Source organism: Mercenaria mercenaria, chromosome 19 (genome assembly GCF_021730395.1).
Source record: "Mercenaria mercenaria strain notata chromosome 19, MADL_Memer_1, whole genome shotgun sequence".
NCBI classification, from domain to species: Eukaryota; Metazoa; Mollusca; class Bivalvia; order Venerida; family Veneridae; genus Mercenaria; species Mercenaria mercenaria.
The window spans coordinates 43606447-43633854 of NC_069379.1; the positions used below are offsets into that span (position 1 = coordinate 43606447).

The 27408-nt window shown below is 36.3% G+C and overlaps 1 protein-coding gene across 8 annotated transcripts in view; it reads right to left on the reverse strand.

Moving 5' to 3' along the window:
- The window catches only part of LOC123542700 (CUGBP Elav-like family member 3-B), a 216270-nt gene that overhangs the window by 81777 nt on the left and 107085 nt on the right, over positions 1-27408 (reverse strand). For all 8 annotated transcript variants that reach the window (XR_006684799.2, XR_006684798.2, XM_053530899.1 and 5 more), the window contains exon 2: positions 8976-9058. Coding sequence is in view for 6 of the 8 variants with exons in the window: in XM_053530899.1 (XP_053386874.1) it covers positions 8976-9058 (83 nt within the window). In the remaining 2 variants the exon portion in view is untranslated. The remainder of the gene's footprint in view (positions 1-8975; positions 9059-27408) is intronic.

Sequence of the window (27408 nt, forward strand, 5' to 3'; positions counted from 1 at the left end):
AAATCTCACCCAGGTTACTTAAAGAACTACATAATGAAATTGCCCCTCTTCTAACAGTCATCTTCCAGCGGTCACTTGAAACTGGCATTATTCCGAACGACTGGAAACATGCGGTCATAGCACCAGTTTTCAAAAAAGGTCAGAAATCTAAACCCAGTAATTATAGGCCCATCTCCCTGACTTGTATAGCATCCAAATTATTAGAGCATATACTAGTCTCCAACATAATGTCATACTTCGACAAGAACAACGTCCTTAGCCCACAACAACATGGTTTCAGGTCAAAACATAGTTGTGAGACCCAACTCATAGGTTTTACCCAAGAAATAGCAGATAATCTGAAAAAGGTCAACAAACTGATGTAATTATTATGGATTTTAGTAAAGCCTTCGACAAAGTAGATCATCATAAACTGATTCACAAACTCAAATACCTAGGTATTAATAATAAGGTCACCGCATGGGTTAAGTCATTTCTCAGTAACAGATCTCAGAAAGTCCTTGTTGAGGGTAAAGTCTCTGAAAGGTTACCTGTCCTATCAGGGGTCCCCCAAGGCTCAGTCCTTGGCCCCTGCCTATTTCTCGCCTACATAAATGACTTGCCCAATAGTATCAAAAGTCGAGCCCGTCTCTTTGCTGATGACACCATTGTCTACCTTACCATCAAATCTAAATCCTCTGCAGAAAGCTTACAGCAAGACCTCTACTGTTTAGAAAAATGGGAAAAAGAATGGTCAATGGAATTTAATCCCGATAAATGTGAAGTTCTTAGAATATATCGTAAAAGAAATCCTGTTATATATCCTTACACCCTACATAATGTCCAACTTCAGTCCACTGACCATGCAAAATATCTTGGTGTTACCCTAAATAATAACTTGACCTGGTCAAATCACATAAATAACATAACATCCAAGGCCAGTAATACCCTTCGCTTCATCAAAAGGAATGTAAAGACTACCAACAGACAGGTTAAAGAAATGGCCTACAAAACCTATGTCCGCCCCCAGGTCGAGTACTGTTCCACGGTCTGGCACCCCTGGCAAAAATATCTAACTCATAAAGTAGAAAGGGTACAAAGATCTGCAGCCCGCTATGTTTTTAATGACTACCAGTATACCAGTAGCGTCTCAGATATGTTATCTGAACTAAATTGGAAGACCCTAGAACAAAGAAGAAATCATTCCTCCCTGATTATTTTCTATAAGATAAGAAATGAATTAGTGGCTGTGGACCATCGTCATCTCACACAGACACGAAATTTAAATTACTTAATTCCCCAGTCCAAAACGTCGTACCATGCAAATTCCTTTTTCCCCAGGACTATCAGACTATGGAACAGTTTACCAACATATATCCAGTCCAGTCCCAATTTGCAGACATTTGTCAGCGGGCTGGACTCGCAGTCTCTCTAAATACTATAATCCGCTGATTTTAAACTGTATACTTTGGGTCTTTTATCTTTTTAATTTTGCACATAACATTTTTACTAAAACACTGTTTCCTGACAGCGCCTGCCAGTCATAATCGCTAGACGATTGTTCGGCAGTAGATAGTTGAAGTTGAAGTTGATGCAATAATTCGCTCCACACTAACGAAAGAAAATTTTGTTCAAAATTGTATAGAAGGAGGACGGTCCCAGTTTTGTCCCTTTAAAAGAGATAATTGGTGCATTAACATGGAGAGAGAAAAAAAAATAGGAAAAAAGGTCATCAATAGGCGTTTCTTTGAATAATAAGAGTAGAGTTTTTCAAGAGTTTTGTTTCTCTAGAATCATTTTTACTACGTGAATGGCGTACCACAAAATACAAACACACATTTTCAAAAAAAAAAAAAAAAAAAAAAAAAAATGAAAAGAAACAACAATGTTAGCATGGTGCATTTATAATATCTATATGTTAAAACAGAGACTTAAAGCAGCATGCCTCCAGATCGTTCAATATTGTTTTTTAGATATCTTGAAATAAATGCTATATTTCTTAAGAAGGCTTCAAGACGTAATTACTGACAAACTTTAAGTTACGGAAACACATGAGAATTTGCTGTTTTTACTACTTTTTACGATGAAAATCGAAAAGCGTTTGTCACGCTTTCACTCCATGTAAAATGTCTCGATTTTAAATATCTATATTTTGAAGTTATTATTCACTACTTCAGCTCTAGCGCTATTGGTTACTACGACAGGAAAATGTCTTTATTGCCGCGGCGGTCCGGGGTTTGATTCCCGACGCGGTCATCTTATTTCTTGATTAGGAATTTTAAAAATATTTTAGAAACAAAAATTCATATTCTAATGTTCATAATAAGACCAAACCTCAATTTGAAAGAAAGATTATTTTTTAGCCAAATGTGGAGGCATGCTGCTTAATACCCCAGTCACACATACGGCGCGGATAGCTAGATAGAAACGTAGTAATCTGTATCGATCCGTACCTGAGCTGTACGGATTGGTACGAATTGATACGGATTACTACTTTAAGGTACGGCTCAGGTACGGATCGATACGGTTCGATACGGATTGCTACGTTTCTATCCGTGGCTAGACGTAGTTATCCGCGCCGTATGTGTGACTTGGGTATTAAGCAGATTGATTATATAACAAGGGAAGGAAGCATGCAATGACATTATTCCTTTATTACCGAAAGATTTGCGTCCCTTGATTCAATAAATCGGTATCTGTATAATTTTATAGTAAGATATCTTTTTTCATTTACTTAGCCACCACAGTTTGAAATATCCCATAGATAATCTAAAACAATAAGAATATGGTACAGTATTCAATTGTTTAGTTACGTAACTGTTATGCTGGACTCCTAACAAATTGGCATATGTCTCAGATCTAAAAAGAGGTAAGAAGGGCCTTATACGCAATATGATAAACTTCTAATAAATCATTTTCCACAACTCGATGTCAATGTCAGATTTAACAAGCGATCATATTGACTGTGAATTATATTTGTTCTTAACGCAGAGCCAGTATAACTGGACAAAGACATGGCACTTCATGACAATTCAATACATCACTGACTCTGATTACTCGTTACCATTTTTCACCTCGATGTCTCGAATGTAACGGGTCCGCTCAACTCTTTTACTATAGGCGAAACATACCAATGCCGGGGGTCAAGAATTCGATCCTCGGATAGAAAACAGTTCCTTCTTCAGTCTTAAATTATTGTGGAGAAGTTAACGCAGTTACTTGCAGAAACTGAAGTAGGATCATCAATGTCTATAAGGGAAACAACTCTTCAAGACGCAAACTGGTTTTAATCGCAATTGTCTCCCTTAAACTAGTTACTGTTTCTCATGGATATATAACGTATTTTTTTTTCTTTTTACTTGAAATTCTCTGGACATTAGCATAGCGTGTAAATACTGTATCAGGCATGAAAATGGAAATCGCCTATTCTTTGGAAATATATTTTATCCTAACTGCATCTTAGTAAGTTTTATGGTGACCGCTCAACCGCAGATACATGATTCGATGAGATCTGTTATGTCACCTTACCCACAAGTTCTTTCCGACTGTGATTAATATAAGACCCAAGGTTTTTTTCAGAAAGAGGGAAAGCATCAAATTAAACGTTATATGCATGATATCCATATGACTCAAAGTGCATGGGAAAAGAGATAAAATTTACTTTGGCACAAACCCATTTTGTCATATGTCATGTAGTTTACGTACAAAGCAATGCCCTAGCAAAGCCCACATAGACGACTCTCTTTTAAAAGTTTAAAGGTATAGGAAAACATCTCACATTGTCTCCGCGAGAAACTTTTAAACTCCAGAATGTATTGTAAGGGAAACTCAGGAGTGTATACCCAGTCAATTTGCTACCGACCCACACAACACACACACACACACACACACACACACACACACACACACATCAAAACAAAAAAAAACAATCCATTAACCATCAGTTAGTCCAGGAATATGCAATAAATCGCATTGCATGCAATCACTTTTCGTGGACAAAGGCGGGGATGATAGTACCAGTACTGCCCCACACCTCCCCCTTTTCCCCGCCAAACCGATACTTTAGTGTGCTCTCAAGGTTTGTTGTCATCTACTACTCCTGAATGTCCAGCCAAACACATACTGTAAAATCATTTAATTTCGTGGGCAATAAATTTCGTGGTTTTGGTCAAAACGGCAGTTTCGTGGGGATATAAATTCGTGGATTTCAACTTTTGAACATAAAATGAATGGGAAGTTTACTTGTTCGTTGGGATTAAATTTCGTGGATTGACTCAACCACGAAATCCACGAAAATTAGTCCCCCACGAATATTAATGATTTCACAGTACTACTTTAAGTCTCCGTCACATTCAAAATCCTACTTGTTCGGTATTTTGGAAAATAATGCTAGTATAGTATAGGCTAGTGATGATACAGCTGCTATAGAGAACCCGCTCCCCAACCACCCCCTTCCACCACCCACACAGTTATTTTTTTGTACTATTTTGGTTTGATTTCGGGGAAGCCTGGTGTCACTGCCGCATGCACTGCTTTCAGCCTACGTCACATTCTATGTTCCACCTATTCATTATTTTGAAAAAATAAATACTAGTCTTGTACAGCCTAGCATTACACAGTCAAACCTTCCAGAGAGACCCCGTCTATTTAGAGACCATGTGCATTAAAAAACCACTTTATCGGTTCCTTTTTGTGTTGTTAAAGAACAAATAATGTGGTACAAAGAGATCGTTTGTGTTAAGAGACGACTTTTTACCATTCCCTTAGGTGGTCTCTTAATACAGGTTGTACTGTATTCTACTCAAGTTTCACGGCCTTTATAATCAAAGCCTTGAAATGTCTGATGGTTGCGGGTTTTTGGTAGATTTATTTTCTGTTTAAATGCTAGTCTATGAATATACATGAATGAGAAACAAATACAAATTTAATGTGCTCATATCTAAGATGAACTCTGCCTGACCCAGCTTGTGATGTAACCATGGGCTGGAATACCTTATTATTGATAGATCTTATATAATCTAAATGGTCAGTGCCAGTGAATACAAGTTGAATAAGAACTGCTCGTTCATTGATAATTCATCCGCATTGTTCATGAATGGGACTATTTTGTGTAGCACATGAGCATCCTTTGAATGTGATTCGGAATCAAATAAAGATGCTATGATTGTCAGAAATACACTTTAACTTTGGTAGCGGGAGAAACCCGCAACCAAAAACACGACAGAAATCTCATACATTGTGTCTTCTAACGATTTATTACCCACACCTTATACGCTGGTACAATACTAAAACCAACTGTGAATCTATTTCAGTGTACATTTTTGGTTACTATAGCAACCATTTCTTTGTATTCGATTATTTCCATATTATTAGTATTTGTATTAAATAATAGAGAGGATCGTATGACCACCTGTCGTGATGAGACATTTTATTGATTAGATATCGTCGTCTAAAATAGATTTCTTAGAAATTAGGCTTGTAGATTAAAATGAATGTCACCAGGTCAGCTTGTATTTGAAATTTTATAGCATTAAAATGACAGTAATATAAGAAGCTTCAGCGGACTAAAATATATCTGGCTCTTAGGTAACTGTTTAGGCATTACACGGCTCTGGCTCATGGGTAACTGTATAGGCGGCGACGAGGCTCTGCCGAGAGCCAGGTCAGCTTGTTATGTTGACTAATATTTGTTAACTTAGCATTAAAATGAACAGTGAGAGAGTATAGAAGCTTCAAGCGGACTATAAATATAGCTGGCTCTTAGGTAACTGTTTAGGCATTACACAGCTCTGGCTCATGGGTAACTGTATAGGCGGCGACGAGGCTCTGCCGAGAGCCAGATATTTCCTCGCGCACCTTTTACCAGTAAAAGATTCTTTACCTTGCATAACGTATTCTTCGAATGAAGGAAGAAATAATAAAACGAAATGAGTATATTAGTTTTAAATTCTACTAAGTACTTAACCATAGTAGGATATGACTCAACCCATTCATTCATAAATATCCAGGGTGTTAATGCGAGTGTTATTGAGCACTGGCAAGAACATGAGAAATCCTTGTCCGACATGCAAAAAATACATGTACAGAACTAGAGTGAGGCAGGTATGTTGACTTTCTAGGTGCAAACATACCATATTTAACTTAAAATGAACAAGAAAGGAGATGTAGGACTGACCGACGGTCTCTTGGTCTCGTGTTGAACCTGGTGACCAATTCATGTGAAAAAAAGGAAAACGCGAGTGATTTTTTCGCATAAGGAGAACATAAGGAGAACTCGCTGTTGACTTAGTTAATAACGAATACCTGAAACTATTGTTATGCATTATAAATTTGTGTTTGAAGACCAGTCTAAGAATTCAGACATGCCATTGGTCAATTTGAAAACTGTACTCGAAAGCAACCAATCAGATGCTTGGATTTTGAGACGGATCCCTTACTCCAATTTCAGTCACATAACCTACAGACAAAAATATCCACGAAAAAAACAACAACAACAACAAAAACAACAACAAAAAACAATAAAAAGACGAAACAATAAAATAATAACAAAAAAGAAAGGAAAAGCAACGCCAAACTGTTGAAAAGTGTCTGATTATTTTAACGTAGAGTACAATATGTGACTAAATCGGACTAAAAACATTTACATGCGGTGTAGTAATTGTCTCGGAATTCTGGAGGATTAGACACTAAATGTCTGAAGTAATTTACACTCGCTATCCCCCGGCCATTGTACTGGTTATTCCGGGAGATCAGGCACTAAATGTCTTAAGCAATTAACTCTCCATTCGCCTGGTCGGCTTTGGTTTTTCTATATCCTGTCGATAAATTGTTGTTTTGTAGAAAGTATCGCACTCAAGGTTATATTGTTGTTTGGCGCATATATTGATATATCAACACCAAATGCTCCGGGCCAATCAGGGCCAATTGTGATATAGTCAAAGCATTCTCCCTAAAATTTCAGATTCTCAGATATTATGCACCAGTGTTTAGAACCATACTGGTGACAACAACTGAACATTTTGGCTTTTTAGCAATAATTTTAGCGTTTACAGAGGTGTTATCATTCCCATTGAAACAAACAGTCAAAGGATGTATCAACAGTTTTTTTTCGTTCAACGTTTACAGCGTTCATACTTTTTTCAGGAGTATTATATTCATGTACACAATTCACAAACGTTGACGTTGACACGGCACGTCCCGTAAACTGGGGTGTGTGGTTTGTCAGCGCCGAGTTTCTTCTTGACGGAATAAGCTGAAGTACGCCGATGTGGGACGGAACAACCAACGGAAAATGCCGCTGTTGCCCGATGTTTTCTACAACGGTACTTCTTATTTTGCCGAAGACTTGACACATGCAAAGGGAAGCTAAAAACGGCCGCAAATTGTGTTCGTAATGATATTTTAGTTAACTTATGTTAGTACTTCCTTTACCACCGGACGGTTGATCAACGCATCCAATCATGCGCCCTTAATTGTTATATATATTACCATATTTGAGATGTATGTTCTTTAACACACGTCATAAAACATTACTAAATATTCACAATCACTATGCTTCTTGTATGGGCGAAATCTAACGTCATTCTATAAGAACATGAACCAAATGGTGTCATTCGTTTCAGAGCATTAATTCATAGCGTGAACTAATTTTTCTAACGGTTGAAAATGTTGATTTCTTGATATTTACAGAAAGCAAACTACATTTTATTCTGTAGCAAGCTACTGCAAAATGTATATATAAAAATTGGATGTTATTTTTGTGCGCTTATACGGTTATAAACCCCCTTGGGCCTTTTTTTCGAATAATCCATAAATCGCTAGCGCGATTCATGGATTTTCAAGAAGTCCTAATGTGGTTTATACCCGTATAAATGCACAAAAAATCAGATTCTTAAATACTCTCTTAAAAACACAACGAAATCTAATAATATGCCTAAGAAGAAATTCTTGAATCGCACGGGAGATTTTAATTACAGAACAATTTAATTACAAATTGTTTGAACTTGATATTATGCAAGCATTTTCGTTGATTAAATCTCTTATATCTAAGAGAAACAAAATTGATTTTTCTTAATTAAAATGAGTACGTCTTAAAGCAACAACATGCAACCGGCACTTTGATCTACAGTTTGATAATAGGAAAGTCCGGCTGAAGAACGTAAATTCGGCCTAAAGGGATGCAAAACCGGTCTAAAGAAAGTACACAGCCCTATGTTTGGTCGTTTCCTTATAAAATGTTTTGATCATTTTTAGCTCGACTTTTCGAAGAAAAAGTAGAGGTATTGCACTCGCCACGGCGTCGGCGTCGTCACTGGTTAAAGTCTTTTATAAAGTCAAATATCTCTGTTACTATCAAAGCTATTGACTTGAAACTTAAAATAGTTATTTACTATAAAATCTACGCCAGGAGAAACAAGCTCCATAACTGGATTTGAATTTTGACAGAGTTATGTCCCTGTTTAACTTAGATTTTTTGGTTTAAGTTTTATGAAGTTTTTACTGGTAAAGCTCTAATTTATAGTCAATCACTGAGAAAAGTCGAGCGCACTGTCTTGCGGACATCTCTTGTGTATATAGAAATGAACAAAACAACATGTTAAAAACATGATTTTTAGTTTCCGTGAAGGAAAAAAAAGTATTAATTAGCCGTTCATTTGAGATATAACCACTGGCGGTATAATTTCTATCTAAAGTAACTGACCTTAATCAATCTTATATAATTTTGAATAGTCGAATGCAGTTTTAAGATGACCGAGTTGGATGCAAATTTAAGACATGGGGGCGTAACATTTTTTTTTAAAGTTTTTAAGTACTCGCTGTCTTAAAAGCCAGATTATTTGAATAAGACCATGTCATTGAGACCCAGAGGTGTACTTTTTCTCTTTTTAGTACACATCGTCTTCAACACCTGATTTTTTTTATAATAAAGCCACGTCATCTTTTTGTGTTTTTTTTTTCTGTGATGGAATATATAAACAATAACTTACCCCTGGTACCCCTGGTAATGTTTTTTGTTCATGTAATGCTGCCTGAGCCCTCAGTGCGCTCTCCCTTCCACAATACGTTAAAAAGGCACATCCTGAAGTGAGAAAAGGTATAACATAAAAATATGAATTATACAAATGTCAAAATTCTTTAAAAGACTCATTTTCACACTTTGAAAACATCTCTACTTTACAGAATATAGAAGCAAAATTAAACTTTATGAAAGTTAAGACAAACCGACAAATAGGTTGTTTTATTCAAAAATGTAGATACACGTACAAGTTTCTATAGCCGACCAACCGTCCGACCGTCCGACTAAATGTAAGTAAGTAATGATGGATTGAAAAACGGATGGATGGACAACGATCAACCAACCGACAGTCAGTTAAATGAATAAAAATATTAAACATGCATGTATAGCGTAACACAATATAAATTTTGCTGGGTAAATGTATACTAACACTTAAAAAGTGATTTTTTTTCAACAATCAGCCGTTTCTGCTTGCTATTTAATTATGAATATCTCTACATAGCAAATTTATCTACATTAATACATTTGTTGAAGATTTTTGTATTTTAATATGTAAATAAAAAAACCTTGTAAAATATGTGCAATGAATATCTTTAAAGTACACGTTATATGTTCTTGATAGATTTCTATGATATGTAGTACCATAATTATGTCACGACCAGAATCTGAACGTGGCATTTGGCCCACTTAGGCTATTGTGACCAAAAGTTAGGCATTGGAAATACGTATTTATACACCAAAAATGCAATGTTAATGTCACACAGTATAATGGTGATGCCACAACCAGAAGCTGAATGTGACATTATACCTATGCACTAAGACTCAGTTATGGGCTAAAAATACGACATGTCTTTTTTTTTTTCAGACGGTGCTAAAGGATTTGTTTTGTGATTTTTACTCTCATTACTTCACATTTATGCACGGTTTCAATACGACCATGTAAGAACAGTTACGGAATTTAGTTTACTAGTAAAGAGATGATATTATGAAGGAAAAAAAGTTATCACGATAACTAAAAGACGTTCGGTTTTGAACTTTTTCTACACAGCCATGCTCTTGTTAAAAAAAAAGAGGTGTTGGTGACTTTATATAGATGTAGATCATGATCAGACTGCATAGATATATACATATTTGAAGTAGCAGCTTTATCTATTTCTAAAGATAATTCTAAAATATACATACACATACAGCTTTGTTTAGTTACACACAATGAATTCGAAGAGATTGTTGCAGACGAAACTTCAAGAAAAGAATGAACCCGAGAGCAACTGCCGCAGACGAAATTTCAAAACAGAATGAATCCGAAAACAGTTGCTGCAGAAGAAAGAACCCAAAAATAATTGCTGAAGACGAAATTAGAAAAACCAAAAAACTGAACTCGAAAAGAAACTGCTGTTATAATTAAACTTATTACTTGTCTGGGGACAAACCTTCTGGTTACAACTAAAGGGATAGCTTCATAACCCAAAGGGTTCGATTCACGGATAGAGCCAAGCTCATCGGATGTCATCGGGAGAATGGGCAGATGACATAAATTATGGAGAATGTGTCAGTCACTTCCGCTGCGGAATTCAGTTACACTTTCGATCTCGGAGTTAACTTATATCACCGTCTGTTGAAACAATCCTTTTTCGGGCTTTTGAACAGGCGAATCCTTTAGTTTTGTTTGTTGTATTTTAATCGTGTGTATGTCGTTTAATCAATTGGAGTCATCGTCAAGTTTCTCTTGAAAATGGTATTTTACAAATCATATCTTTAAAGTAAAGTCCTCTAACATAGTCTTATTGCTAAATAATTTTCCAAAGGTACTATTTTCTGGCGCGGATAATTGATTTTTTCTCGTGATAGTTTAATCGTAGGTTTTTATGTCAATATAAAACTTACAGTAGGACTATTTTATGTTTTATGACGATAACGAAATTGCCCTTTGAATTATTCGTGCGCTATCTTGAAGGCCAACTTCCGGTTGATGAGTTTTAGAATGAACGGCAGATGAAGACTATTCAAGGGGATGCTTTTTCCATCACAGATTGAACACATTAAGACAAATGTTTTAAAAGAAAACGTTGCTTTGTACAGTAATGACTTAATTACCAATAGCGTAAAATAAAAATGCAGTTTCTTAGCACTGAAATAGCAAAATTGGCAATGGGTTCAAACATTTCAATCAATTTACAATCTTTGTTTTCATCGATGCCAAATGAATAATGGGTATAAGTCAAGTTTCGATGAGAAACAGCAAAAAGTCATTTACTAAACGACCCAGCCAGTGCCAAATTTAAAAGAAAAGTTATTTTTTGTTGTTATGAATTACAGATGTGAAATTCCGGTTGCAAAATAACGCCTATGCGATTGATTTAGAAATACAACGTTTTTAGTTTATTTTATTAAAACTTTGCTTCAGCTTTAGAACAGATCGAATGATTGGTAAATTTAGTTGCAGTTAACCTAGTATAACTAGAGAACATTTTGCGATGATTTCAGCAAAAGCTACTCAAATATTAAGATGTATTCTCTCCGACTTTGTAGCATCCTACCATGCCTGTATTATAGCATAAAACTGCTGTTGTTGATGTATTCAAGGAGTGTTTTAACAAGAGAATAAACATCCTGGAGATCACGCTCTGATATAACACCTTTTGTATAAATGCGCGCTCCGTAAACAAAATTGTTGCCCAGTTTAGACTGTTATGCGTAAAAACAAGTGTTCACAACAGTTTTTTAAGTGCCGCATGGCAGCTGTAAACTGTCTCTTCCTACTTGAACTTCAATGTTTTCTGGTCCTTTGGTATCATTGTATTCTTACAAAGTTACTGTAATAGAATTCTGCTTAAGTCGTCCCCATGGGGCGTGAGGGATGCTACATAGTCATATTTCATTTTCTCTCACGAACACAGTCAAACCGAGTTAGCTATTATTTTTCTTACTTGTATTCTACTCTTGCGAAGGTTCTTCTTACAGATTTTATTAGAGGAAATGAACGCTTACATACGTAGATTTTTGTACAACTGTACTAGAAATAGCCCTAGCAAAAATGGTTAGCAACCAATCCTCCAGATAAAGCAGACGTTATCACATAAAACAAAAACAACAACAACAACAACAACAGGAACAACAACAAAAACAACAACAACAAAAATGTGTGTTATAAGAAGCTTTATTTTCTTCTTTCTTCACGAGTGTACTGTAGTAAGTCTAAATAAGGTATTATTTTATAGACAAAGTATAAAATGAAACTATTGCACTGTTGCCATGGTTTTCAGAAAGAAGGCGTTACAATCCAAGTCTTAATTGTTGATGACCTTCTAATCTGCCCATGTGTTCTTAGTTTAGTTTATACTAATTTGTTTTAGTTTGATTGTGGTGAAAGCTTAACCTTTAGCCTGCTGCTGGCAAGTGATTCTGCCTTTGCGGCTTGTGCAGACCAAGATCAGCCTGCACATCCGTGCAGTCTGATCATGGTCTGCACTGTTCGCTATTCAGTCAGTAAATTTTCGGTGAACATCCCTTTGAATATTAAATGGTATGACACAAATTGAATGACTGACCAGTCCAAGCTTAAAGTCGATTTGAATTACTTTCGAGTCCGCTTCCTGGAAAAGCCAGTACTGGTGCCATATGAGAAAGCGTTGTCGTAACCCCAGCGAGGTTCGAACCCAGGACCCCAAGGTTGAGTTACCGACACATTAACCACCATTCTTTAACCACTAGACTACCGGTCTTCTTCGCCCATTTGTTAAAGGAGGTTGTGAAATAGCGAATATTTATTTAGAAACAAGCACTTAGTGTCCAAGAACGGGTCTAAATATAGTTTTAGTACATAAGATATCTAAATACGAAATATTTTCAGACAACCCCTATCATTCATTTTATTTCCAGAATGATGGCGCCTCTTGCAGACAGAAAATGATTTTATTTCCAGTAATTCAGTTTGGCCTTTTGTCAATGGAAAGCAGTTCAAGATATTGATTCTGATTTTGCTTCTAATTTAAAGGCAGGTGCGAAAATTACGGAAAACTAACTACTCCATCATTTTAACGTACAACGGTTCCGGTTTTTTAATTGGCAATTTTCAGTCGACAAGAGGCCATATTTCTAGTAATTCATAAACAGTCAGATTTAGCTTAAAGACTGCTTGGGATAGGCAAAACACGTTCTTTATTTAAAAATGTGTCTTAGGGCTAAGTTTAGGGTTTTACCTACGTAATAGAATTTCGCTTAAGCCGGTGCTAAGGGGGAATGCGAGGTGTTGCATTTTTCATTACCTCTCATGAACAGAATCAATCAAACCTGTCTGTTGTTATTTTGCTTGGTTGCATTCTATGCTTCCAAAGGATCTTTTAACAGATTTTATCAATCAAAAGGTTAAAATCCAAAATTTTAAATAATGCAATTTGTAAAGGAACCAGCAGTTTAAAAAGTCAACTTTCTGGTCACATCTGGTCTACATCACAGGGTTCACTGTATTTATAGTTAATCAGTGGATTGTGTCATAAAAGAAGACTAGATATTTCTGAACGAAAACCAGAAAAAAAGAAAAAAAAAACACGGGCATCATACCATGTATACTTTACAAGAGTTGTTTCCCTTTTGTTTCTCTGGTGGTTTTACTTGCCACCAAAAGCCCATGAAAATATTTTTTTCTGGCCTAGGAAGACCCTGTTGCCCACTAGTTTACGGGGTGATCTTTTTATATTTCTCAAGACTGTGAGGTGGCTTCTGAAGTATTCATAGTCTTTTTTTTTGTGTGTACAAATAATCTCAATTTGATTTTAGTGAGAGAAAATGAGTAAAGCAATCCATTCATCAAATGGCAAGCCAAAACTAACCTTAAAACCTAACTAAAAAGATAATTTGATAAATTATGCAAAGTTAACGAATGAAAAGCGAAATGCAAGAGAACAACTGTAGAGATGCCAGAAAGCAAGGGAAATTAAAGCAGACAGTAAGATTGGTAATTCTTGAACGGGCAGTCATGGGAGCCACCTCTTTTTTTTCTTAAGGTAGTGGAGCCGTTAAGACATTCGACAAATGACGTATTCTCAGAATTCAATTTCGGCATTTTTCGGTCTTGCCCGCATTGAACAACATTTACCTCCGGAAAATGCCGAACTGCATAGGGAGAATTCGTAAATACACGGAAATTGCCGAGTGTCATTACGGGTCCAGAGAGCAGTCCCAGAATTCAATGCAAGAACACATAGTATGTAATCTATGAACTGAGTTTGTGTTATCAGTCGATATAAATAGCATACATGTCTTACCACAGTAAAAATTATTGTTCAATTGTCACAGATTCAAATATAAACAAAATGGAGTGTAAGGAAATTTTTCTTTCAAACTTTAGCCTTGCGGCAAATATTTTGCCTTTGCGACCAGTGCAGACCGAGATCAGCCTACAAATCCAGGCTGATCATGGTCGACACAGTTCGCATTTCTGTAAGTAAATTTTCAGCGAACACCCCTCCGAATAATAAATGGTACTGCCCAAACTGAATGATGGACCAATCAAATTTTAGAGATTTAGCAGGGTATAGAGGTTAATAGAACTTGCCATCATACTAAATAATCTGAGCCCTTTCAGTTTTGAACCATTCAGTTTTCTATAAAGAGAAGTAGTGGTCGTTTGGTAAACGTGCCGCCGAACCCAGGGGTCGTTTGTTCGAGCCCCACTAGAATCACGAACATTTTTATTTTATATAACACCCCACTGGTTTTTCAAGGAAACGGACGTGAGAGTAATTCAGAAAAAAAACTTGAAACTTTAATCACAGTTTAGATAAATTAGTATGAAGTAATATTATAAAAAGAAGATGACTCAGTAAAGTTATTTAGGATAAGGTGAGCAAGAAAACACGTAAAATAATGTCAATAAATAAACCATTCAACAGTGAGATTTTTTGTGACTCCATCTGTTCTTGAAATGATCGTTAGTAGAGATATGGTACGGCAATAAACATCAGAAGCAGACGAAATGTTTTACAATGGGTAAGAATTTGTCTGCGAGGTTTTTTTTTCCGCGGAGGAATTTCAGAACTGCAATAAAAGATTCAAAAGTGCAGTGTTCTGCAGTCTGTGTAATTATGTTGCGTTTAAAGGCACGAGCGGCCTTTGAATGGAGAATAACAGGTCTGTTGTTATGTTATTATTTTTTAAAGGTCATTAAGGCAGACAGGCGAACAGTAATGACAATCGGCAGATAACATATTATCCGTTCGCGATTTCAGCATTCGCGCTGAGCTACGTTTATGTCAGAAGCATTCCGAATTGTATTACGGGGGCAATTTTACGGAAATTGTCGATACGTTATCGTACGGAAATTGCCGAGTATGCGTTGTATTCTCCGTAGGCGATTTCGGCATTCGCCGCGGTTGAACAACATTTCCGAATTGCATTACAGGGATACATAACTCTACGGAATTTTCCGAAACGTTATCATAAGGAAATTGCCGAGTTTCTTTTGTGTGTGTTTGTGTGGTGTGTGTGTGAAGGGGATGAAGAACACTCATAATTATGAGAATTTTACTAGGAAATGAGTGGAACAGTAAAACAAGATTGTTTATATGAAAGGTGGCATTAAACATTATTGTCTTACGTAATTGCAGCAGCAATTATATCTTTCGTACTATGCAGACGCTGTTTCTTCTTCTTATATTCTACTCCGGTAGCATGGAGTCAGCAGGTACTTTTCTTTTAGGTGGTCTCTTGTGTTACGTGAAAAATTACATGTTAACGGTTGTCACAAGTTTATCTACATGATATGTAGCTACTGCAGTTGAATAACATATCTGCATTACAAACGACAAAAGTTGCGCACGATCAGCTCCCAAATCGGTTGCATTAAAGTCTGTTAGAAAGGTATAAAGATACTGTTTTTCAACGGTAGGCCTATATTTTTCTTTGAAAAAATGTGTTGATTTTTCTGTGCTGGTAAATATGTATACTTTCATATTAATTAATAAGAGTAACATAAACTATTTGTAAAAGTGTCATCCTTAATGCTCTCTATTGCCCGGTTAATATCCTTATTATGGTGTACATTATGACGTAGCCTTTACGCCCTTGTTCAGTAAATAATGCAGTCATCACATTCTGTTCTAGGAGTTAAGGACGCAAAAATGTTAGTATTAAATTGAATAACCTATACTTTGTTATTTAAGTATATTTTTAAAAACGAATGACACTTTTCAAGAGGAACAAACTAGGCGTGGACTAGTAGTACATAAACGATTATTTGCATATTTTTTGCATATTGTTTGCATATTTGAGTTACATCTAATATGTAATGTGATAGAATGCTTCACGTTTTCATTTTAGTATATCATTTCTCATATGAATGACACTTTTCAAGAGAAACAATCTGGGTGTGACACAGTAGTACATATTTGCATAGTATTTGCATATTAGTTGCATATTTGTATGACATCTGTGTAATGTGATAGAATTGAGGTATGTTCACGTGCATACTGATTCCGCATGCCTGTTATGGATAGAATTGAGTATGCTTATGCATACTGATTCGATTGCTGTCTAATTGCAATACAAAATGATGTTACGCCATCTTATGAAGAGTAACTGTTTGAAAATATGTGTTCAAGATAAATTAAATCCAGCATGCATTAAGACTCATACTTATACATGTAGTTTCTAATTTTCTGTTATCAAAAATACAACAAAATAAACTAATGTCAGTTTTGTGTCAAAAGATCTTTATATATTTCATTCATTTTCTCATACTTTCAGGAAGTGTCCTAAAATGACAATCGGCAAATAACGTATTACCTGTATGCGATCTCGACGTTTTTCGTCTTTTTACGGAATATCATGTACTCTACTTCCGAAGAATACCGAATTGCCTCACGAGAATACGTAATTATACGGAATTTGCCGAGTGTCATTACGCGCCACTAACGTCTTTCTTTATAAACATGACGAAAATGAACAGTTCGTTCGGTCAGTCATTAAGCATTTATCAAGTCGTCAGGAGTTCTTCGCGCTGAAAAGAATTTGCAACTAGTAAATGCTTATACTTGAAGACATGATACTGGTTGATACTCAAATATTTTTTTCTTAAACTGTCGTAGCTTAAAACATGCTATTTTAATCAATGTACTGCAGGGATGGTGTTTAATTGAAGCATATATGAGCCGCGCCATGAGAAAACCAACATAGTGGCTTTGCGACCAGCATGGACCCAGACCAGCCTGCGCATCCGAACAGTCTGGTCAGGATCCATGCTGTTCGCTTTCTAAGCCTACTTGAATTAGAAAAACGGTTAGCGAACAGCATGGATTCTGACCAGTCTGTGCGGATGCGCAGGCTGGTCTGGAGCCATGCTAGTCGCAAAGCCACACTATGTTGGTTTTCTCATGGCGCGGCTCATATATACACGAGCTCAAGAAAACACCGTTCAGGAAGGAACTGGCTTCATCTACAAGGTACATCTACCTTTAACGTGATGCTTTTAAATCTGTATTTGTTCAATTTTCCGGTAAATGTTATGCCTTGCGTCAAAACAGTAAATGGAAAAGTTCATGTCTACAAAAATATATTAGTTTGATTGGACTGTCTGTTTCCATTCAGCAATCTGTCAGTAAATATTTCGACAATCTTTTAACAAAATTGTCTTCTTGTAAGAGTAATGGGAGTTGAAACTTTGTCATTGATTGCCTTCAAGGAGAATATGTGTGTACGAGATAAAACATTGACAATAAAGAACGAGTTTACCGAATGTCTCTTTCCCCTTAAAGGTAAGAGACCACCAAAGCAAACTTTAAGTAAATACAGGGAATTTACTGGGAATAAGGTGACCGTATACCTGGGAATAAGGTAACGTTTGTCCATTCTGATTGGTCAGTAATGTAAATTAACAAACCGAAGAAGTGATCTTTTTTTTTTAAATTGAATTCCTTTTTACTGCATTTATAGTAGACCTATATCATCTATCTATCTTCCATATAGTCAATCCCCTGCTGGGGACCTAGCCTTTACGCGTCAACTAGCAAGAATGTTAAACGAGTAAAAAAAGAAGTAGTAAAAAGCAAGAAGGAGAATGGTTAAAAACAGGTTAAAACAGGGCAGGTGTATTTAAGGTGAGATGTGCTCAGTCTGGCTTACAGCCTGACTGAACACTGGCCCAGACGAGTTGACAACAGCTGAAGGCAAAGCATTCCAATGATATACTGTACGAGGGAAGAATGAAAATTTATGATAGTTGGATGAGGGTGAAACTTGAACGAATGCCTGGGAATGAGTGGTTATATGTATTGAAAAACGAATTTTTCCCGCCATGCCAATGATGCACACAGAGGGTCATCTCATCCACTCGCAAATTACTCAAATCACTGTTCATATGTTTTTCGTTCGATATTTTGGTGGATCTTAGAGAGTTCTTGAACAATATGTGATTAAATATACATGTTTCGATTTTTGGAAGGCCCTATACGTCATATGGATATGATATAATGGAAGTCTACGGGAAAACAATTGGTGGTCTCTAACATAAAGAATGTTGGCCGATCGCATTATATAAAGTCCATCGTACATATAATAAATAACTCTATGATATGTCTACAGTATGTTTTAAAAGGGTCTAATGTTTTGGTGGCACAGGGTTCAAATTTTAGGCGGGAAATATGATTCTGCATTTAATACGTCACGGAACTGTTCTCCATAATAAAAAAATCAGTAGTTGGTGCTATATTTTACAAGAGATACGAACCTTCTTCGTGTGAAAGTACTATATTCCTTTGACTGAAATAAACTTTTTTCATCAACCGGAAGTTGAACATAAAGATCAAACACGAACACGAATGAATTTCATGGACAATTTCGTTATCGTCTTTAAACAGCCAGATATAAACAGAAAATAGCGCCACTGTAAGTTTAATATTGACATAACAATTAGAGATAAAATCGTAAGATGAGACTGACACGAGAAAAAGCTATTATCTATGCCTGAAATTGGTACACTCTGATAATTATTTTGAATAAAACGGTGTCAGAGGCTTTGATTTAAGAGACATCATTTTTAAAAGGCATTTTCGAGAGAAATCTGTGGACAGCGTTATTGATTAAACGAAATATAGAAAATTAAACAAAAGAAATAAAAGTAGCAAAAATGATGTATCAAGCAGAGAATTCCTGATGGAGCAAATTATTTAAACAAACAAGCCAAAGTAAAACTGGTATTCCTTCAAATGGTTATGTAGTTCTTTAGATATATTTATTTGAGTAGTTCACCGTGTCTTTTGTTGTGTGAGTGTGTTGCGTTCGAAAATGGCTTTTCCTTCCAAATCAATGGCCATGTATTCAGTTTTACATCGAAACATCAAAATTTACAAAACCAATAGTAACACAAATTACATAAAAACAGTACTCATGATTAAGTTGATCTATTCTGAGTGAAAGTACAACAAAAGATCTGCTATCCTTTATCAAAGTTTTACAACCTGACCAATGCAGTCTACATCATTTATATTTCAATATACAGAATACACGAACGTTTTTTGTAATATATCAATTCTGGCTTTAACTCACTGAAAAACATTGCTTGTGCAGTTTTGCCATTATCAACAAAGTTAACTACCTTTAAATTATACATTTTTAAAGGTCTAGCATAAATTTGGAGTCAGATATGATAATAAATTTTTTTTTAACATAATGTCTCCCCTGTTTTCTTTCGAGCGCCATGATCTCTTCAGTCCGATACGCAACGACTGGCATGCATTTGAGTCACCGAGAAAAAGTGCCAGTCATCTGTAAGGAATTTCTCTACTAAATCACTACTTTGATACATTATAACTCATTCTTGCAGAAACAAGAAACAACTTTAAGAAAATTTACTCCGACGAAGACCATGCAGATTTGTACTCAAGTTATAAATGATTTCGTTGCTAAAATTTCCCTTCTTTTAGTATTTTAGCTGTTGTTTCTTTACTGCATGTTACCTACTCCCTGTGTTAGTTTTTTTTGACTTGTTTCAGTGTGCCTTATTGCTTGATTCTATGAAACTTTGTAGTGTCATAACCTATTCCGGTTGTCATGCTTGTATCTATCATATAGTGTTTGCATGGACTTTAGTTTTGTCTCAGTTTTTCCTTACTTTCTACTCATTTATTTGTAACCTTTTGTACATTTGTACTCTGTGTGTTAGTAATTGTATTACTATCTTCAAAGTTGCTGCATATGCTAGTTATGACATGGTTATTTAAGTTTTTTTCTATTTCATTTGCAGTCAATGGAAATGCTGTTATGGAGTAAGTCTTTTCTTTATTTCTTCTTGTTTTGTTTTGTTGTCTCTATACTTATGTTTGTTTGCTTCTGTATTTGTGCCGAAAACAAGTTACAAATGATCCGCGCCATGAGAAAACCAACATAATGGGTTTGCGACCAGCATGGATCCAGACCAGCCTGCGCATCCGCGCAGTCTGGTCAGGATCCATGCTGTTCGCTTTCAAAGTCTATTGCAATTAGAGAAACTGATAGCGAACAGCATGGATCCTGACCAGACTGCGCGGATGCGTAGGCTGGTCTGGATCCATGCTGGTCGCAAACCCACTATGTTGGTTTTCTCATGGCGCGGCTCAAATGTCTCTTCCAGTTCAATATATATAGCCAGCTACACTGGATATATATTTTAACATAAAACTGCTGTTATTGTCACTTTTCGTGGGCGTTTTAACAAGAGAGAATAAGAGATTCTAGCGCTCACGTGCTGTTATAACACCTTTTTATACATGCACGTTCCATGGCAAAGCGTAAACGTATTACGGCCCCAAAACGGATAATTCAAATGGATCTGACCTTGATATATATAGAATCTGACAACTGAAAACTATTCAATAACACATTTAAATGCATTTTCCAAGATGCAACAAACTGTTGTTTTTTTTTTTAATTTTGAAATGAAAATAAGTTTCTGTGCAGAGAAGCAGAAAAACTGGCAGTGGGTTCAAAGACTATCCATTTTCAGTCTCCGTTTCCCAGGATGCCAAAAGCATAATTTGAAATCAGACAAGTTTCAATCGGGAACGGCAGAAAGTCATTTACTAAACAATCAAGGCAGTGCCAAATTCAAGAGAAGTTCATTTATTGTTGGTATGAATTTATTGATGAGGGAACTAGACTCTAGGTAGGGGAGCGGTGGTCTAGTGGATAAGGTGTCGGCCGCTCAACCCAGGGGTCGTGGGTTCGAGCCCCATTTGGGTCCCGACCATGACTTCTCATATGACACCAGTACTATTTTTTTTCCAGGAAGCGGACTCGAGAGTGGTTCAAATAAGCTTGAAGCTTTCATCACAGTCGAGCTAAAAAATTAGAATAAAATAAAATAACTAGACTGTAAAGTGACTACGCAGATGAATTTAAAATACGATTTTATGGTTTAGGTTTATTTGTACAGCTGAGGTGACACTCTTATAATTCTTCATCTAGTGACGGTCGTAGCTGTAGCGGCCTTAATTCTTCATCTATTGATACTCGTAATTACAGCGGACTTAATTCTTCATCTAGTGACGCTCGTAATCGTAGAGGCCTTAATTCTTCATCTAGTGACGCTCGTAATCGTAGAGGCCTTAATTCTTCATCTAATGGCGCTCGTATTTGTAGAGGCCTTAATTCTTCATCTAATGATGCTCGTATTTGTAGAGGCCTTAATTCTTCATCTAATGGCGCTCGTATTTGTAGAGGCCTTAATTCTTCATCTAATGGCGCTCGTATTTGTAGAGGCCTTAATTCTTCATCTAGTGATGCTCGTATTTAAAACGGACTTAATTCTTCATCTAGTGGCACTCTTATTTGTAGCGGTCTTAATTCTTCATCTAATGATGCTCGTATTTGTAGAGGCCTTAATTCTTCATCTAGTGATGCTCGTATTTGTAGAGGCCTTAATTCTTCATCTAATGGCGCTCGTATTTGTAGAGGCCTTAATTCTTCATCTAATGATGCTCGTATTTGTAGAGGCCTTAATTCTTCATCTAAGTGGCCTCGTATTTGTAGAGGCCTTAATTCTTCATCTATGAGCTCGTTTTTGTAGAGGCCTTAATTCTTCATCTAGTGATGCTCGTATTTAGAGGCCTTAATTCTTCATCTAGTGGCTCTTTTTGTAGCGGCTTAATTCTTCATCTAGTGATGCTCGTATTTGTAGAGGCCTTAATTCTTCATCTAGTGATCTCGTATTTGTAGCGGCCTTAATTCTTCATCTAGTGTGCTCGTTTTTTGTAGGGCCTTAATTCTTCATCTAGTGACGCTCGTATTAAAGGCCTTAATTCTTCATCTAGTGCGCTCGTATTTGTAGAGGCCTTAATTCTCGTCTAGTGATGCTCGTATTTAAGCGGATCTTAATTCTTCATCTAGTGGCCTCTTATTTGTAGCGGACTTAATTCTTCATCTAATGGCGCTCTTATTTGTAGGGACTTAATTCTTCATCTAATGGCGCTCGTATTTGAGACCTTAATTCTTCATCTAGTGCGCTCTTATTGTAGCGGTCTTAATTCTTCATCTAGTGGCTCTTATTTGTAAGGCTTAATTCTTCATCTAGTGTGCTCGTTATTTAAGCGGCTTAATTCTTCATCTCCTCTTTAAACGTACTTAATTCTAAAACAAATGAGCTACTATACGGGTTAATTTTCATTAGTGACGCTGAATTTGAAGAGGCCCTAATTTTCATCTAGTGATGTGTATTTGAAAGAGACTATTAATTCTTCATCTAGTGACGCTGTATGTAGAGGTTCTTAAAGTCTTCATTAGTGACGCTCTATTTGTGAAAGGATCTTAATTCTTCATCTATCTCGTTTTTATAGAGCGCTTAATTTCCTATTAGGACGCTCGTATTTGTAGATGCCTAATTCTCTATAACGCGTATTGTAAGCCTAATTCTTTATCTAGTTACGCTCGTATTTAACTCAATCTTATCTAGTGACGTACGTATTTGATGGCTTATTTCTGTCTCTATGACAATTATTGTGAGAGGCGAATATCTAGTGACGTCGATTTGGTGCGGCCTTATTTTCATTAGGACATCGTATTATAGAGGCCTTAATCTCATTAATGGCGATCGATTTGTAAATAGGCCTTAATTCTTCATCTGTGACGCTCCATTTGTAGAGCCTCAATTCTTCATCTAGTGACGCTTTATTTGTAGAGGCCTTAATTCTTCATCTAGTGACGCTCCTATTTGTAGAGGCCTTAATTCTTCATCTAATGGCGCTCGTATTTGTAGAGGACTTAATTCTTCATCTAGTGACGCTCTTATTTGTAGAGGCCTTAATTCTTCATCTAGTGATGCTCTTATTTGTAGAGGCCTTAATTCTTCATCTAGTGATGCTCCTATTCGTAGAGGCCTTAATTCTTCATCTAGTGACGCTCTTATTTGTAGAGGCCTTAATTCTTCATCTAGTGACGCTCTTATTCGTAGAGGCCTTAATTCTTCATCTAGTGACGCTCTTATTTGTAGAGGCCTTAATTCTTCATCTAGTGATGCTCCTATTCGTAGAGGCCTTAATTCTTCATCTAGTGACGCTCTTATTTGTAGAGGCCTTAATTCTTCATCTAGTGATGCTCCTATTCGTAGAGGCCTTAATTCTTCATCTAGTGACGCTCTTATTTGTAGAGGCCTTAATTCTTCATCTAGTGACGCTCGTATTCGTAGAGGCCTTAATTCTTCATCTAGTGATGCTCGTATTTGTAGAGGCCTCAATTCTTCATCTAGTGACGCTCGTAGTTGTAGCGGCCTTAATTCTTCATCTATTGATACTCGTAATTAAAGCGGACTTAATTCTTCATCTAGTGACGCTCGTAGTTGTAGCGGCCTTAATTCTTCATCTAGTGATGTTCGTATTTAAAGCGGACTTAATTCTTCATCTAGTGACGCTCTTATTTGTAGAGGCCTTAATTCTTCATCTAGTGATGCTCCTATTCGTAGAGGCCTTAATTCTTCATCTAGTGACGCTCTTATTTGTAGAGGCCTTAATTCTTCATCTAGTGACGCTCGTATTCGTAGAGGCCTTAATTCTTCATCTAGTGATGCTCGTATTTGTAGAGGCCTCAATTCTTCATCTAGTGACGCTCGTAGTTGTAGCGGCCTTAATTCTTCATCTATTGATACTCGTAATTAAAGCGGACTTAATTCTTCATCTAGTGACGCTCGTATTCGTAGAGGCCTTAATTCTTCATCTAGTGATGCTCGTATTTGTAGAGGCCTTAATTCTTCATCTAGTGACGCTCTTATTTGTAGAGGCCTCAATTCTTCATCTAGTGATGCTCCTATTTGTAGAGGCCTCAATTCTTCATCTAGTGATGCTCCTATTTGTAGAGGCCTTAATTCTTCATCTAGTGACGCTCGTATTTGTAGAGGACTTAATTCTTCATCTAGTGATGCTCCTATTTGTAGAGGCCTTAATTCTTCATCTAGTGATGCTCCTATTTGTAGAGGCCTCAATTCTTCATCTAGTGACGCTCGTATTTGTAGAGGACTTAATTCTTCATCTAGTGATGCTCCTATTTGTAGAGGCCTTAATTCTTCATCTAGTGATGCTCCTATTTGTAGAGGCCTTAATTCTTCATCTAGTGATGCTCCTATTTGTAGAGGCCTTAATTCTTCATCTAGTGATGCTCCTATTTGTAGAGGCCTCAATTCTTCATCTAGTGACGCTCGTATTTAAAACGGACTTAATTCTTCATCTAGTGATGCTCCTATTTGTAGAGGCCTCAATTCTTCATCTAGTGGCGCTCTTATTTGTAGAGGCCTTAATTCTTAATCTAGTGATGCTCGTATTTAAAGCGGACTTAATTCTTCATCTAGTGACGCTCGTATTTGTAGAGGCTTTAATTCTTCATCTAGTGGCGCTCTTATTTGTAGAGGCCTTAATTCTTCATCTAGTGATGCTCGTATTTAAAGCGGACTTAATTCTTCATCTAGTGGCGCTCTTATTTGTAGCGGTCTTAATTCTTCATCTAGTGGCGCTCTTATTTGTAGCGGTCTTAATTCTTCATCTAGTGGCGCTCTTATTTGTAGCGGTCTTAATTCTTTCTTCATCTATTGTAGCGGTCTTAATTCTTCATCTTCCTTTAAGGAGTATACGTATAGAGTACTAAATAACCAGAGTACTACTACACGGAAGAAATTAAATGAGCAATTAAGAGAATCGGGAACTTTTTTGCTAGCGAAATTGACAAAAATTACACCCCTTATTACACGAGATATCTAAACAGGAACAATTTACTGGGAAATGCCATAATTCATTCTACTTCCAGAAAGCATAAATTTTAGGGAACGCTTGCACCTGGAAAATGATTTTATTTCCATACATTAATTAAGGTAGTTTTGTCAATGACACGTGGCGATTTTTTTCCTAACTTAACGACAGGTGCAAAAATCGCATAAAATTGTCTACTCAATCATTTTAATGCGCAGTTCTAGCCTTTTTTTCCCTAATTATTTCAATTAATAAGAGAACGTATTAAATATGATAATTATTTCCTGCGTCTTAAAGACAATATTTGTGAGAGCGAGGAAAAAAGGACTCAATTTCAGGTTGGGCTTATTTACGAGTGAAAACAAACTGGAACTACTAGCAATTAGAAAATTGAAAAATCGATATCTCGAATTCCAAAGAATCGACTGTTTTACGTCGATATAACCGAAATGATATTTTTGTGCACGTGTTTTGCGGGATATCTTCGATATAGCTTGAAGTTTGAGATAAGAGAATTCGAGTTATCGAGTTTCACAGTTTGTTTTTTTTTGCAACGAGAGTAGTGTTAGTCCCTGTTATCAGGTTGTCGTCAGTTTATATCAGTGTATTTAGCTCGGTTGTGATTAAAGCAATCGGCTTATTTGAATCACTCTCTAGTCCCCTTCCTGGAAAGAAAACAGCACTGGTGCATAGAGGGTGGTTGTGCTCCACGGTGAACCCAGACCTTTGGTACTAAGAACACGTACACAATTCAGTTCCTTTTTTAACAAGCTGTCTATAGGACCTATATGTATGAATAGTTATTTGACGTTAGTCAAATATTCTAAGAATATTCATTTATGTATCTCAATAAAATTTATTTTGTTGTGACTAATAATCCAAAGGTATTTTATGATATTTTTGTTTGTCTGTCCACGAATGGCGTAGTACCCTGGTGCTCCTACACTTCGGCTTTTCGGGCAAGGTTGAATAATCATCGCATATATTTTGACTCGAATTGTTTGGTTCACAAAATGACAAGCCGAACGGTAATACCTCACTTAACAATATCATTTGACAATTTTGTAAGTTTTACAAATGAAAAACCAAATGTAATAGAACAGCTCTAGATCTGAAACTTCTAGAAAGCAAGAAAGTTTAAAGCCAACAACAAAACTTGTAATTCGTATATGGGCAAGCTTGGAAAGCACATTTCTGTAAAAAAAGAATTGTTTTGGAAATAGATCAGAGTACATTGTATATTCTACGAAGTGAATGAATTTGAAGATACAACTCGGTGATCTGAGATCCTTTTGACTAGAAATAAACTACACAAACCGGTCTTATTAAAGAGAGCACTGTTGTTCCTTTGTATCATGTAATACGCAACATGTATAACTCAGTCAGTCTGTTATTTCGAATTATAGATTTAGCTTTCGGGTATAAAGTGAATTTATTCTTGAAATGAAATGAAAACAAAATACATTGAATAAACACTTTCTTTGAATTAACCCTTTATTATACATGATATATAAATGAATAAATGTAATTAAACCGCGCGTGTTCAATGAAATTCGAATTGAAATACGTACTATTTAGAACTTCCCTTTAACCGGAGCCTGTCTTCATAGTGTGTTAAAATACAAGTAGTTACTTATGTGTTAATGACAGCAGCAGACGATACGTTTTACAATCGGCAATAATTTGTTTTTGGGTTATATTTGAAAGTGTAATGTTCTGCAGTGTTTTGTTTGCGTTTTTATGAAAGGTATGTTCCACTTGTTAACAGAGAAAAGAATGATGATTTAGCGGATATGTTACTAAATTGGTATACATTCAAAATATCTTTTCGCTTAAAGACGGTCCATGCGTTAAATTTACTTAAATTTTCAATTGATGCCGACAATATGACGTGCAGTTTCATGTAACATCAAAGAAATCCATGTTGATCACAGACACCAGGCGTAACAATACAAACAACAAGTACATTCAATAAAACATACATAAAGCATACAGACATATGCGCTGGCTTAAAGACCTGCTCCAGGCCTACCTTTTAACCTTAAATTGTCACTGAAAAAGCATGAAAATCCTTACTCTGAACAGTGACGCCTGTCAAAATAGAGTCTATTTTATATAAAATACCTTTGGTTTTGCGTGCTAAAGTGTGGCACGTGGCCGTTAACTGTTATCTATTGTAATCATGGATTGCATACACACAATAGAATTTGATTAGCT